General features: G+C 35.5%; 1 protein-coding gene across 1 annotated transcript in view; it reads left to right on the forward strand.

Moving 5' to 3' along the window:
* The window catches only part of LOC121383781 (centrosome-associated protein 350-like), a 66,800-nt gene extending 53,647 nt beyond the window's left edge, over positions 1 to 13,153 (forward strand). The window contains exons 33-36 of the mRNA XM_041513878.1: positions 715 to 952; positions 2,310 to 4,201; positions 5,525 to 5,639; positions 6,351 to 13,153. Of these exons, the coding sequence (XP_041369812.1) occupies positions 715 to 952; positions 2,310 to 4,201; positions 5,525 to 5,639; positions 6,351 to 6,991 (2,886 nt within the window). The 3' untranslated portion in view covers positions 6,992 to 13,153. The remainder of the gene's footprint in view (positions 1 to 714; positions 953 to 2,309; positions 4,202 to 5,524; positions 5,640 to 6,350) is intronic.
* The last annotated feature ends 468 nt before the right edge of the window (positions 13,154 to 13,621 follow it).

Below are 13,621 nucleotides of genomic sequence, written 5' to 3' on the forward strand. Positions count from 1 at the left end.
CTAATAACCCTGCAACTTGAGCATACTTTCAGCAAAAAAACCCTTCATTTCGCCAGCTAGAATAGGGTCTGACCTATAATCAGAAATAGTTGTCTCTAAAAGGCGTCACAAATTAATGAAGTTTAATTTTATTCTCTATTGGGATAGACATCTTTTTTCACTATAGGTAAGTGTTACTGTTATATTTTTATCTTGACCAGTATTATTGCAAATTACATAAGCAAAACTGAAATTATTGATGTTTATGGGATAGTGCATATAAAAGATCCCTTGCTACTAATGGAAAAATGTAGTGGGTTTCTTTTCTAAGACTAAATATCAAAGTTACCAAATGTTTGACATCCAATAGTCAATGATTAATAAATCAATGTGCTCTAGAAATGTCGTTAAACAAAACAAACTTTTTAACTTCTTTTTTTTTTCATTTGTCATATCTTGATATTTTTTGGCTATCCTCTCTAATTTAGGTCACATAAAAATTTATTATTCTTCATTTTAAAACTCGGAGATGAGGTGCTTTTCCATTCTAAAACTTTAACTAATTTTGTTATGTCCAGGGTTATGACAGCTACATTGGTCAGCTGAAGGTTTTCTGACATGTCATTTTGAAGAGTTTTATTATTACCAAATGTATTTTGTTTATTTACTGTATATATAGTATATACCAAACCCCGTTAACAACAGCATGTTTTACTTGTTATGTTGTGTCCTCAGGCTTACGACAGCTACATTGGTAAGCTGAAGTCTGAACAGTCTGACCTGGAGCAGGACTTTGTCAAGTCGGTGGTAAAGCCGATGATCAAACAGCCGAAGATCCTTGTCAAGACGAGCCGCGTTCAGCCTGATGTCTCACCCACCAAGTCGCAGCTCGATTTAGAGAGTGGCGGGAACTCTTCTGGGTTAGAGGAGACAGACTCGAACCAAACATCACCGGCACTGTTGGACGTCAGAGGTGGGTTATATAGAGAATAGCTAGTTAATGATGTAGGATACCCACTTTATCCTGTGAAGGTAAGAATGGGAAATTCCTATTCGGCTTGAACAGGATAAAGCCGATAGCCTACGTCATTAACTATAGTCCGTCCCGCAAAGAATGCCTTTTATCATGCTATGGAATTTACTACCACTTATTTATTTCTGAGCTGATTGTTTTCTAAATTGGACAATTTTTTGTTATTTCCAAAACACTTTTACTTTTCTTCTTATGTCAAACAAAACTAAAATTATTTACAAAAAATATTTTTGTAGAAAGGATGAGACGGACTATAATTATTATTTTTATCCTTTAGTTCCTAAACATTAAGGGGAAAGGCTGTTATTTCTGTTATTTCAGCTACATTGTATGATGACCTAGAGGTCAAATGATCAATTTTGTAATGTAGCTATGCATGTGAAGTCACATGAGTGACGTCAAAAGTCATAATCTGTGAGTATATGTTTATGACTTTGTTTTAATTGGTTATTATAATCGGCCAATAGAAATAGTGTTTGCAGAATAACAGGGCTTCTAGAATTTTTATAAAATTCACTAGCCATGGGATTGGTGATTTTAAAAATTTACTAGCCATGATTAAAACTTCACGATTAAAACTTCAGCAGCCCAATTTTACTTTTAAGTTATTTTATTAAATAATAGTAATAATCGGATTTGTCACCTAAATAGGCAGATAGAGCTTAACAACACTAACACTGGGGGGTAGGGGTGGGAGCAGGTTATTTATATTTACAAAAATAGACTAAACTCCTACATTTGACCCCAAAATTCACTAGCCATCGGGCATGTCAACAGTAGTTATTTACAAGCCGAACCCTGAATATCACTAGCCATGGGAGTGGGGCTACCATAATCTAGAAGCACTGAGGATAAACTGTTTTATTATTGCTATCGATAGTCAGTGTATGTACAGTATATTGCCATTTTTCGAACTAGCAGTGCAATGTAAAAAAAAGACTTGCACGGTCAATGTGATGTTGCTTAAGAGAGCTTAATAGAGCTTTGCAAAAAGACTTGTAATAACAATGTGATATTGGTTAAGAGAGCTTAATAGAGCTTTGCAAAAAGACTTGTAATAACAATGTGATGTTGCTTAAGAGAGCTTAATAGAGCTTTGCAAAAAGACTTGCAAGAACGATGTGATGTTGCTTAAGAGAGCTTTAGAGAGCTTTGTGAATTAGGCCCCTGATTCTAAACAACCACCTAAATGTACATTCTTACAAAGTAGTGGTAGAAGATATAGCGTTATTTTTTACTGATGGCATCATCCAAGTTCTAATGTGTTTATTATTAAAAAAAATTCTTCTTTTTGCAGAATTGAAGCTTTTTGCTGGTGTGGAAGATAACACCCCTGTGAAATCCTCGTATCTGAATCGCATTTCTGAGGGAAGTGAGTCTGATAAATCACCTGCACCTGAAAAGAAACACGTCTCAAAAGAGGAGAAGACAGAGAACAGTGTGAGCGAAATCATTGAAGAAGTCTCCCAGACTGACAGTGTGCTGTCTGAACACACTCGGTCACAGTCGGTTCAGCTCAGTCTGCATCGGCCAGAAGTAACAACTGCCGTGTCACCTGCTCCAGAGAAGGTTCCACAACATGATGATGAGCATACCGCTGCAAAATCAAAGAGCCTGGATGTAGACACTGACGTGTCTGAAGCTGTAGAACAAACAGTGTCCAAGTCGGTCGAACCACCCAGCGATGCTCCCTTCTTTGATCTTCGGACCACACCAGGTGAAACTGTGGACAAAGTTAGTGAGAAACCTTCTGTAGCAGATGCTGTGGAATCGGACAGTGAAAGCGAATCTCAGGGCAAGGGCACGTTGTCGAGACTGTCGAGTGAGCGGTCAATGGGCAGCAACAATTACAGCGAAATGTTTGAAGATGAACTGTTGAGTCTTGATTCGGAACAGACGCCGCCACCTTCAGCAGCAGCTGTGTCGAAGAAGTCGGCCGGAAATACAGGTTTACCGACAAATGATGATATTAGCGAGCAGATCTCGGCAAGCTTACCGTCTCTTTCTGAAAAGAAATCTTCCAGCATTCAGAAACAGGACATGCTGAGCAAGGACCTGGATGACCTTCTTGGTGGGCTGCTGGGCCAGGAAGAAGACAGTGTTCTGCTGCTCACGGATCCCTTGGCAGACTTCGCCATAGAAGATCGTGTTCTTGTGTGGGGCCAGAAATGTGGACGGTTGCTCTTCAAAGGTAAAGTGGACTTCGCTCCAGGGATTTGGGCTGGAGTGGAGTTGGATGGTGAGGAAGGAGATACTGATGGGTCTAAAGATGGAGTTCAGTATTTCTCCTGTAAACCTCAGCATGGTGTCCTCGTTCCAGGCAGTGATATCTCACACCTCTTACAAGGAAACGACGACAAACATATCGACAACGTATCGGTTAAGAGTCTTGATGATTCAGTGACTGATATTTCTGCTGCCACAGACAGCGACCTTGACAGAGTTATTGAAGGTGCTGCCAAAAATGTGGAATTGTTTGATTCAACAGTTAATGACCTTAGTCCTGAAAAACAGAAGACAAAGCAAGACGAAATAGCAAGAAAGTATAATATTGCTGAAAATATTACAAATGAATTGACAGAATCTCTTTTAAATGAATGCTTTGAAACGTTTGGTAAAATTAATGAAAAAGTGTCTCCTGTTAAAAAGGTCCCTCCACCTACGTTACCCAAGCCAAAAATGCCCAAGCGGGAGATTGTTGAGACCGAGACTGTACAAAGCAAGGAACACGAAGTTGATGCTGTGAAAAGCAAAGAACATGAAGTTGATACGGTGCAAAGCATAGAACCCGAAGTTGATGCTGTGCAAAGCATAAAACCCGAAGTTGATGCTGTGCAAAGCAAGGAATGTGAAGTTGATGCTGTGCAAAGCAAGGAACATAAAGTTGATAACCTATCGAACAAGGTGGCTCACAATTTAATGGATGATGCTATAGGTCACATGATGGAAATACGGCGGAAACAGAGGACACAGATTGATGATGAGAAGAAAGCCAACAGTTGTTTGTTAGCTCGTACTATAAACAATGACCATCAGTTTCCTCATGCTGTCAGTTCAGTGCAGGGCAGTGATGGAAGTGCTTTGTTACCAGTACAAACAAACGAACACTCATCTAGTAATGGCGTTCTGGAGACACCAGTCATAAGACCAGTTTCCCCAGTCCCAGGAGCCTCACCTGAAAACCACCAGGTAAAATATATATCTGAAAACCACCAGGTAAAATATATATCTGACAGCCACCAGGTATAATATATATCTGACAGCCACCAGGTAAAATATATATCTGAAAACCACCAGGTAAAATATATATCTAACAGCCACCAGGTAAGATATATATCTGACAGCCACCAGGTAAAATGTATCTGACAGCCACCAGGTAAAATATATATCTGACAGCCACCAGGTAAGATATATATCTGACGGCCACCAGGTAAAATATATCTGACAGCCACCAGGTAAAATATATATCTGACAGCCACCAGGTAAGATATATATCTGACAGCCACCAGGTAAAATATATCTGACAGCCACCAGGTAAAATATATATCTGACAGCCACCAGGTAAAATATATCTGACAGCCACCAGGTACGATATATATATGACAGCCACCAGGTAAAATGTATATCTGACAGCCACCAGGTAAAATATATATCTGACAGCCACCAGGTAACATATATATCTGACAGCCACCAGGTAAGATATATATCTGACAGCCACCCGGTAAGATATATATCTGACAGCCACCAGGTAAAATATATATGATAGTCATTATTGTTGTAGAAGCTCACCTGAAAACCACCAGGTAAAATATATATCTGACAGCCACCAGGTAAAATATATATCTGACAGTTACCAGGTAAAATATATATCTGACAGTCACCAGGTAAAATATATATCTGACAGTCATTATTGTGTAGAAGCTCACCTGAAAACCACCAGGTAAAATATATATTTGACAGTCGGTATAGTTATAGTTAGGATTTTTTTGTATAATATAGCTTTTCTTTTCAACATCACCTGTCCTCAAACAAGTGCACTCCCTCCATACGGCTAGTAGTCTAGTCCGAACATCCCAACAGCCAATGGGATGGCCTAAATTCTTCTACTGTATACTCCATGTACTTCCTTCTTTTTCTCTGAGTTGTGTATTGGTATCTTGCAATTAAATAAGTCTTAATTGTATATTTGTATTTTATGTGAGGTAACTAATTTAGGTGTGTATTTATAGCTTGTGTAATGTTGCTATTTAATGTTTAGTTGTGTATTAGTATCTTGTATGATGTAAGTTACTATTTAATTCAAGTTGTATATTTGTATTTTATGTGAGGTAACTAATTTAGGTGTGTATTTATAGCTTGTGTAATATTGCTATTTAATGTTTAGTTATGTATTAGTATCTTGTATGATGTAAGTTACTATTTAATTCAAGTTGTATATTTGTATTTTATGTGAGGTAACTAATTTAGATGTGTATTTGTAGCTTGTGTATAATGTAACTATCTTATTTGTAGTATGAACAAGTACAGCTGGGGAAGGACTTGGATGGACTCCTTGGGATAGAAGACGGAGAGTTTTTCGATGATGACCTGGGATTTGACCACAAGCCTCCGCCACCTTACCCTGGCAGTAAGTGGAAGACATGATCATAAAACCAGTCGTAAATCTGTCTCTTATTTGTTGTTCTTCAAAACTTTGACAGTTGAACAAACAGTTTTTTGGGTTGAAATGTACTATAATAGCACTGTTATTCTTTTACCTTGCAGCAGCTTTTTTAGCTTTAGTGTGTGGTATATTTTTATTAGTAAACTAGTAAGAAAGGAGTCTTGACCATCCACATTTTTCTACCATGATTTGCCATTTCTTTCTTTCTTTCTCTCTTTTTTTCTTTCTTTTTCTCTTTTCTTTTTCTTTCTTTCTTTTTCTTTCTTTTCTTTTTCTTTCTTTTCTTTCCTTTTTTTCTTTCAGTAAATACATGAACTATATGGGGGGGGGGGGTTTAACAAGTTTGGTCACTTGGAAGACATAGACTACAGTAACTGTTGATTTGTCACAACAAATGATGACAAACATGTTATAAATAACATTAACAATTTTTTTAGAAATCTGTTTTAATGGTAAGTCTATATTGATTGTTTTTTTTAGCTATATAATCATATAGTGTGCTTAGCAATATTACAGTTTGTATAATTCTAACAATGTAATATTAAAAAAAAAAAAAAAATTAATCACATATTCATATACTTAATGTTAAAAATATTTAATAGTGGTCTATGACCTAAAACTTTTATTTAAACATATCTGTGTACAAGTATCAAATTATCAAATTTATTATTGTAGGTGATGAAAATGACCGGAAGGTGTCCGAGGAAATATTTTATGCTGTTCCCCATGACAGGGCCGAAATTGACGAAATTGTGGCAAGTGCTGTCAGCATATTTTGGAATAGAAGACGTTGTGGTGAATCGATGGACCAGGTTGAACCAACTGATTCTTATTTCTCTACTGAAGACAGTGGGGACACATTGGAGTCGAAGAGTCGGCACGTCTACAAACAGCTGTTGTTCAATTTGACAGGGGAGATCATCCAAGACATTTACAAAGATGAAAATGAGGTCGACCCACCAGCTTGGCAAAAGCCGAAGCAGAAACAGCAGAAATACTACAAAGGCTTGTCTCCACCTACCACAATTGATATTTTACAGCCAGTAGTGCAAAATGCGGTCAGTGAAATCCTTGGCACTCACAAGAGGGACAAGACGCTGAACAAGTGGAACATTCGTAAGAAGAAGGACCACGTGGATAACATTTTGGTTCAGGAACTCCGGGAGGAGGAGGCCAACTGGGTGAACTATGATGAGGACGAGGTGGCCATCAAGATGCAGCTTACCGACACGATATTCGAGTCGTTACTTGGTGAAACCGTCACCACCATCAACGGAATCTGCAACAAACGACGGCATTCACAGTCGGCAACATAAAACACTGAAACAAGTGTCGGCGGCCACCCTTCATACTTAACAGCTGTGATTATTTTGATGAAAGTTATTTATTTATTTATTTATAATCCTGTATGTATTGTTAATTTATTTATTGTTTTAAGAATAATCTGAACTCGTATGTATTCAGGTGTTCAATTGCTTTTTTTTTTGCTTTTTTTTTTTAACTATGAGACAAAGAGGCAACACTAAAAAAAATTACGTTTTTTTTTTTTTTTTTTTGCATAATTTATTTTACTTATGGGTCAGTAGTGAAATATGGACAGTATACGTGTTTATTAAAAGGTAAGATGTTTTTATGGGGATGATTAATAATAGTTATGTAATGCCAAATTTTATGTCCTTCATTACAGTAGTACAAGTGGAAAAAATCAAATAATGCTCACATCATCATCCCACCCCATAAAAATGTCTTCTTTTCAAAATGTTATATTTAAGTGGGGTTTATTCTTAGAACTGTCAACATTAATGAATTAATATAGGTAATATTGCTCACGCTCATGTGTTTGGCATTAGAGCTGGGCGGTATTGAAATTTCAGTTTTGGTATTGGTATTTTTGGGTTGATTTACCTCGGGATCGGTACGATATTCGGTATTGATGCAATACTGATACTGATATCGTGTGGTATTTTCAGTATACTCTGCTTTAAATGCATGCCCGAGTTAAGTCTCAGTCGCTAATTTCATCTAAATAGAATTAAATTCCATACAAGGCCATCATCTCACTCTTCTTTTCAGCTATTTTGTGTTCGTCAGATATATTGTTAGTGCTTTACTAATGGTGTAAAACATTTTTCAATACCACAATTTCTGTATTTTATTATTTGCTTGGTACAGTAAATCAGTATTGACATGATACCTATATATGGTATACCGCCAAGTTCTATTTGGCATTTTAAGAGGAACATTATAATTTATTTTTATCCAATCCTAAAATTAAGACAGTTTCTGTGCTGATGCTTTTTGTAAAAAAATCTTACACATTTAACAAAATGCAGCGTGTGTGTATGCGTGCGTGTGTACATGTGCGTGCGTGTGTGTGTGTGTGTGTGTGTGTGTGCATGTGTATTTAGCATTTTGAGACGGAAATATTTTGGCAGCAATGTTTGTTATGTCACATAGTGTTGGTAACAAAAAAATAAATCTCACTGGTTTTTCATTTAAGAGTGGAGCACACTTAAGCTGATACAGATTAAATTTTATTATTTAGTCTCACGGTAAATATGAAGACCTGTGCCCCATTGTTCAAAGCATAGTTAACTCTAACCCTGGCTCAGTTTAATATTTTTGTTTTAATCATTTGTGCACAAATACAAAATAAACTTTAAATTTTATTATGTATTTATGTGTTTGATTGTTCTAAATCAAGTTTCAATGTCTTCAATTATTATATTTGTATTGATTCAGTCCTTGGTAATGGACATTTCTGTTAACAACTGGTTAAGCTAAATAACGTTTGAACCACTGTCTCCTGAATTATGTATACTCGAAACAATGTTGTTATTTAATATTTTTTAATTTGTGAAGTGTGCCATGATTAATAGTGTTAGAAATATTTGTAATTAAGAGGTTTTTATTTAAATTTATTTTTAAGAGATTGTGCTGACCTAGTTTTCACAAATTACTGGCATTAAAGGGCCATATCTTCTTTATTAATCCATCAGTTGTTGCACACAAGTACAACTTGGGATAATGGTGACCTACTTTTCTAATTTGTTTAGTACTGCAATCAGAAGAAAGTATTTTCCACATATCTTCCATACTAATTCATGCAGGACCTTCAGACCGTGCATGCAAGTACAGCTTGGGATGACAGTATGTTATGTAACAGTCCTAGGTCACGGTGACCTACTTTTCATGGTTCTGTTATTACTTTATCACCCAGACCTACATTTTGTAAGTGTTGGAAATAAACACTTGTCCTTTTGTCACGACAAGAGAAAATGTGCTTGGAGGTTTTCCTACATTTTTCAATACAGTTTCATTTTGAGCAATCAAAAACATTGTCCTTGCACATGAATTAAACAAGCGATTTATTTGGACAAGTCAAAATATTGATGGACAAGTAGATTTCTAGATGTACTAATCTGATTCACTAGTGAAAAATGTTGCTTATTTATTTTCATTGTTCCTCGTTCTAGATAACTGACGTTCACGGATCTAGATAACTGACGTTCACGGATAAATCACATTGCTCAAATTTATAATCCTATTAATGCATTCAACAAATACATTAATGTGTGCTTCTCTGTCAAACTCTTGACAGGCTTAACTTGTGTATAAGGAATTGGATGTGGCTAAAACCCCACACAGTGAAATAACATAAAAGACTGTCCATTTGTCGAGTGTGGAGTGTGGTTCGGCGTACGGCAGTGGATACGTTTTTGCTGACCACATTAATGGACACACACACATAATGTGTCTGCGTCAACATCCATGTCCACACTGCATATGCACAAGTGGAGCTACTGCTGCCACCAGTGCTACTTGTGGATAGCAGCAAGGGATCTTTTATATGCATTTTTCCTTGGATGGGATATCACATACATGTACAACTATCTTTGATGTCCCAGTCCCTCGTTTAAGTGGATGAGATTAATGTCCCAGTCATTGGTCCCTGGTGGATGGGATAGCACATCCATGTACACATTGATGTCCCAGTTATTTTTTTGTTTTTACTATTAACTTGCACATTGTTTACAAGTTTTTGCTTAAAATATTAAATATTCAATGTGTTTCTGATTGTCGCAATGTTTGTACTAGCTCAAAATGCATTTTATGTAACACAGGAAAAATACATGCTTTAAAACAATCGTCTGTGGCTTTAATGGTTTTATTTATCCCAAATAGTTTTTTTTACATAAAAACGAAAATCTGGAACAAATGCCAGACTACATTTTAGGGTTTTATTCTTAAAGTTTAAAAAATGTGTGTTCAGTGAAATTGGAGTTGCTATAAAATGAAAGCGAGTATGGTAGCCATTTTAGTGTTTGTTAGCAGCGACATGGGTGTTGATAATGAAGGTGTTTTTAATCACCAGTCAGTAATCGTGTAGATTGAAGACCAGAGTTGCACCTTGAGACTGCTATAGCATATGATACTGCTACCAAGTGTTTAAACATTTGAACACCTGGCTTGACCTGCTGGGCCCAATTTCACAAAACATCGTAAGCCTAGTTTTGTATGTAAACGTAAATCTACGACTAAACCACAGTAACTCGGGCCTCGACCGTAACGTTTTTTAATGATAGCCTCCTGGGCTACCAGGTTATGAAATCTGGAAGCCCTCAGTAAAAATGGGTAGCCCCATAATTTTAATAAATTTAAAAAAAGAGAGAGAAAAGCAAAATCATTTATTTTTATTTAAATACAGACACGCACATACAGACACATGCACACACATACATACAGAGACACACTCACAAAGACACAAGTGTCTTATTGATTGTGGGGTAACTGGATGTGCAAAAAAGAGAGTTAGTAGCCTGGCAAACTACCAGGTTTAGATATTTGGTAGCCCGAGGGGGAAATGAGTAGCAAAAATACACCGGTCTACCGCTAAGGTCAAGCCCTGCAGTTCTTACTATTAAAAGTACAAGAAATATAGTTTGAAGTACACATATTTAATTTTCTTTTGTCCTTACAGGACTCCATCTTCCGTAATGATGTCATTTTCTGTGTAAAATAGATGCCAAACATATGTAAATTTATGTGTGCCTGATATAACTGCTAATTGCAGATGTAAATGTGTTTTGAGAAATTGGCCTCAGATCTTTAATCAGTATATGTTTGAATATCGGATGACAATTATTCATTTACTAGCTTGATTTGACACACATTTATAGCAATCATATTTGTGTGAATATAATACGTAGTCTTTTTAGATTTGACAGTACCTAACAATACATCCATCATTTTTGTCCAGAACTACTGTGTACATTTGGCAGCATGTTAACTTTTGTTAATGTATATTCTGTGATTATTTATTTTTAACTCATGACATTATTCCATCCATTTTACTTTTTTACTTTTATTGACCAGCATGTAATATTGTATCCATTTTGAAAATCTCATCAAAATGTGTTGATTAGTTTATTCTTGCTATAGTTTAAAATGGCTCCTGTTCGACAGAATGGCATTATCCATCACGATGTCCAGTTGTGTACATGTAATCAACATTTATTTAAAGTCAGTTTAAAATTCATAATATAAATTCATATATTATCAGGTTTGCATTTGTGTTGGAATTTGTAGGGTTTTAAAAATGTATTTAAATTTCTCAAAACTGCATTAATGGATGTTTTTGTTTCATATTTTTGTAACACCAGGACAAGGTCCATGTAATTTGGAACTTTGTTATAATGTTTAGTTAGTTTTTACAGTTGCCTTTAACCCTTGGAATCATTTAATAGATGGCTTTGTTATAATGTTTAGTTAGTTTTTACAGTTGCCTTTAACCCTTGGAATCATTTAATAGATGGCTTTCATATACATGCATTTGGTATCATTGCTCAATGTAAGGTCATTTGGAACTTTGTTATAATGTTTAGTTAGTTTTTACAGTTGCCTTTAACCCTTGGAATCATTTAATAGATGGCTTTCATATACATGCATTTGGTATCATTGCTCAATGTAAGGTCATTTGGAACTTTGTTTAAATTTCTGGAATCCATCATGTGTCCACCTGTATTTGCACCTTTTATAGATGGTTTCCATTTTCACTCAAGGGCAAGATAGAAGGGTGGTAACAAACGAAAAGGAACCTTGTTGTTTGAAACTGGTTTAAGATACTGGGCAAAAACATGACTAGATAACCTAAAACTGTGGTAGTCTGCGACATCACTACAATGCATGCCAGTGATGTCATAGCCTACAATGGTTTTATGGTATCATAGATAGCTTTGAAAATCTTGGTCCTGGCCTTTAAATAATACTAGTATGCGTCAGATTAGTTGATTCATTGTTAATGCAGTATCCAACAACAGTTTGTAGTTTTTAGTTGTTGAATATTATATATTCACATTGCTTTTATTACAACCTACAGGTATTTGCTTTTTAGAAATTTTATTTAACCAAACCTTTTTCATAGGAACATGGACTCCCAATTTTGAGGCAGATGTTTGCCAGAATTAAAATGAAAATGCTGAATCAGGTCAACATTTATTCCTATTTGCATATCTACCAAACAGCTATAGCCTATAGGGTTCAAAAAGAATATCTATACAGTTTTACATGGATGATTACAGCTAACATTGGGAGTAGAATGATGGAATTACACTGAAATATTTTCATGTCAGCTCATTTTGGCAGAATGACTCCATAATGTTTGCCCTGATCTTCCGTCTCACATGCTTATGACTTATTTTCTGTATTAATTAGCCAGTAGTCTGTGTTAATATTGCACTTGGTCATAATGTTTGCAGTGTAAAACATACTTGATAATATTAAAACCCTTCTAGAAAATGTCCGACATCTTTGTACATTAGAGGTTTAAAGTTGAAACACTCCAATTTATGAAGATGGTACATATGTTACCATGTGTGAACAATTATGTTACATATAGTTATTTCACCACAATAAAACATTATAGTTGCATTTCATTTGTAGTACTACAAATGTACAAGTTAAATTTGTTTAATATATTGAATTAAATTTTCAACATTTAAAAAATAATAAAAAATCTTTAGTAGTAATGTTAGGTATAATGTAATATGTACACAATATGAAGAGGAAATTAAAAAAAAAAAAAAAATTCTATCAATATGAAGAAAAACAAGACCTAGTAGGCATGTGATAAATGTAGTCTAGTCATGTGGTGAAATAAATAGATATTTGTAACCAATTCGAGTACAGCTTTTATTCCAGAAGAATATTCCATTGTTAAATAGTGCCTTTGTATTTGATTGCCTACCTGTATATTGCAGTTTGTGTATAATAAATCTTCATCTTAGCTACAAACATTAATCGTTGTAGTCCTCCCGATCAGGGTGTATTGTTATATTAGGATTATTTCAACTTTATATTTGTAAAATATTTTATTTTTATAAATATGTATAAACTGTAAATTAGTCTTATAGACAATGAATATTATGTACTTCCAGATAATTCATGATTGAAAATAAATATGAAATATCATAAAAGTGCTTGAATTGTGTCAGTGTTTTAAATTTTTTAACATGCTATTACTTGTATACTGAAAATGCTGGTCAACCATCATCTTTTACGACAGCCCATACATGTAAGATCAAAGTTCTCCCTCTACCCGACATTTCATGATTTCTTTTTCAAGTTCTTCAACGATGAACTGGTCTATATGACTGCTTGCTTTCTCAAGAGTCGGTAAGCTTACAATTTGGGGATTTTAAAAATGAAATCTCAAAATGTTGAGAAAGCTTAAGTAAGGAAATGCATTTTCCTGCCCCTCCCCCCAAACCAAAACAAATGGAGGGAAAAAAGAAAACAAAAGACTACAGGCTTTGTTAGAAAATGGTGGGCCAATTGGCAGTTGTAGTAGTGTGGAGTAGCTTTTCAATGGAGAGCAGGACCTAGCCCGGTGGGCCAATTGGCAATTATAGTAGTGTGGAGTAGCTTTTCAATGGGGAGCAGGACAT

Source organism: Gigantopelta aegis, chromosome 10 (genome assembly GCF_016097555.1).
Source record: "Gigantopelta aegis isolate Gae_Host chromosome 10, Gae_host_genome, whole genome shotgun sequence".
Taxonomy (NCBI): domain Eukaryota; kingdom Metazoa; phylum Mollusca; class Gastropoda; order Neomphalida; family Peltospiridae; genus Gigantopelta; species Gigantopelta aegis.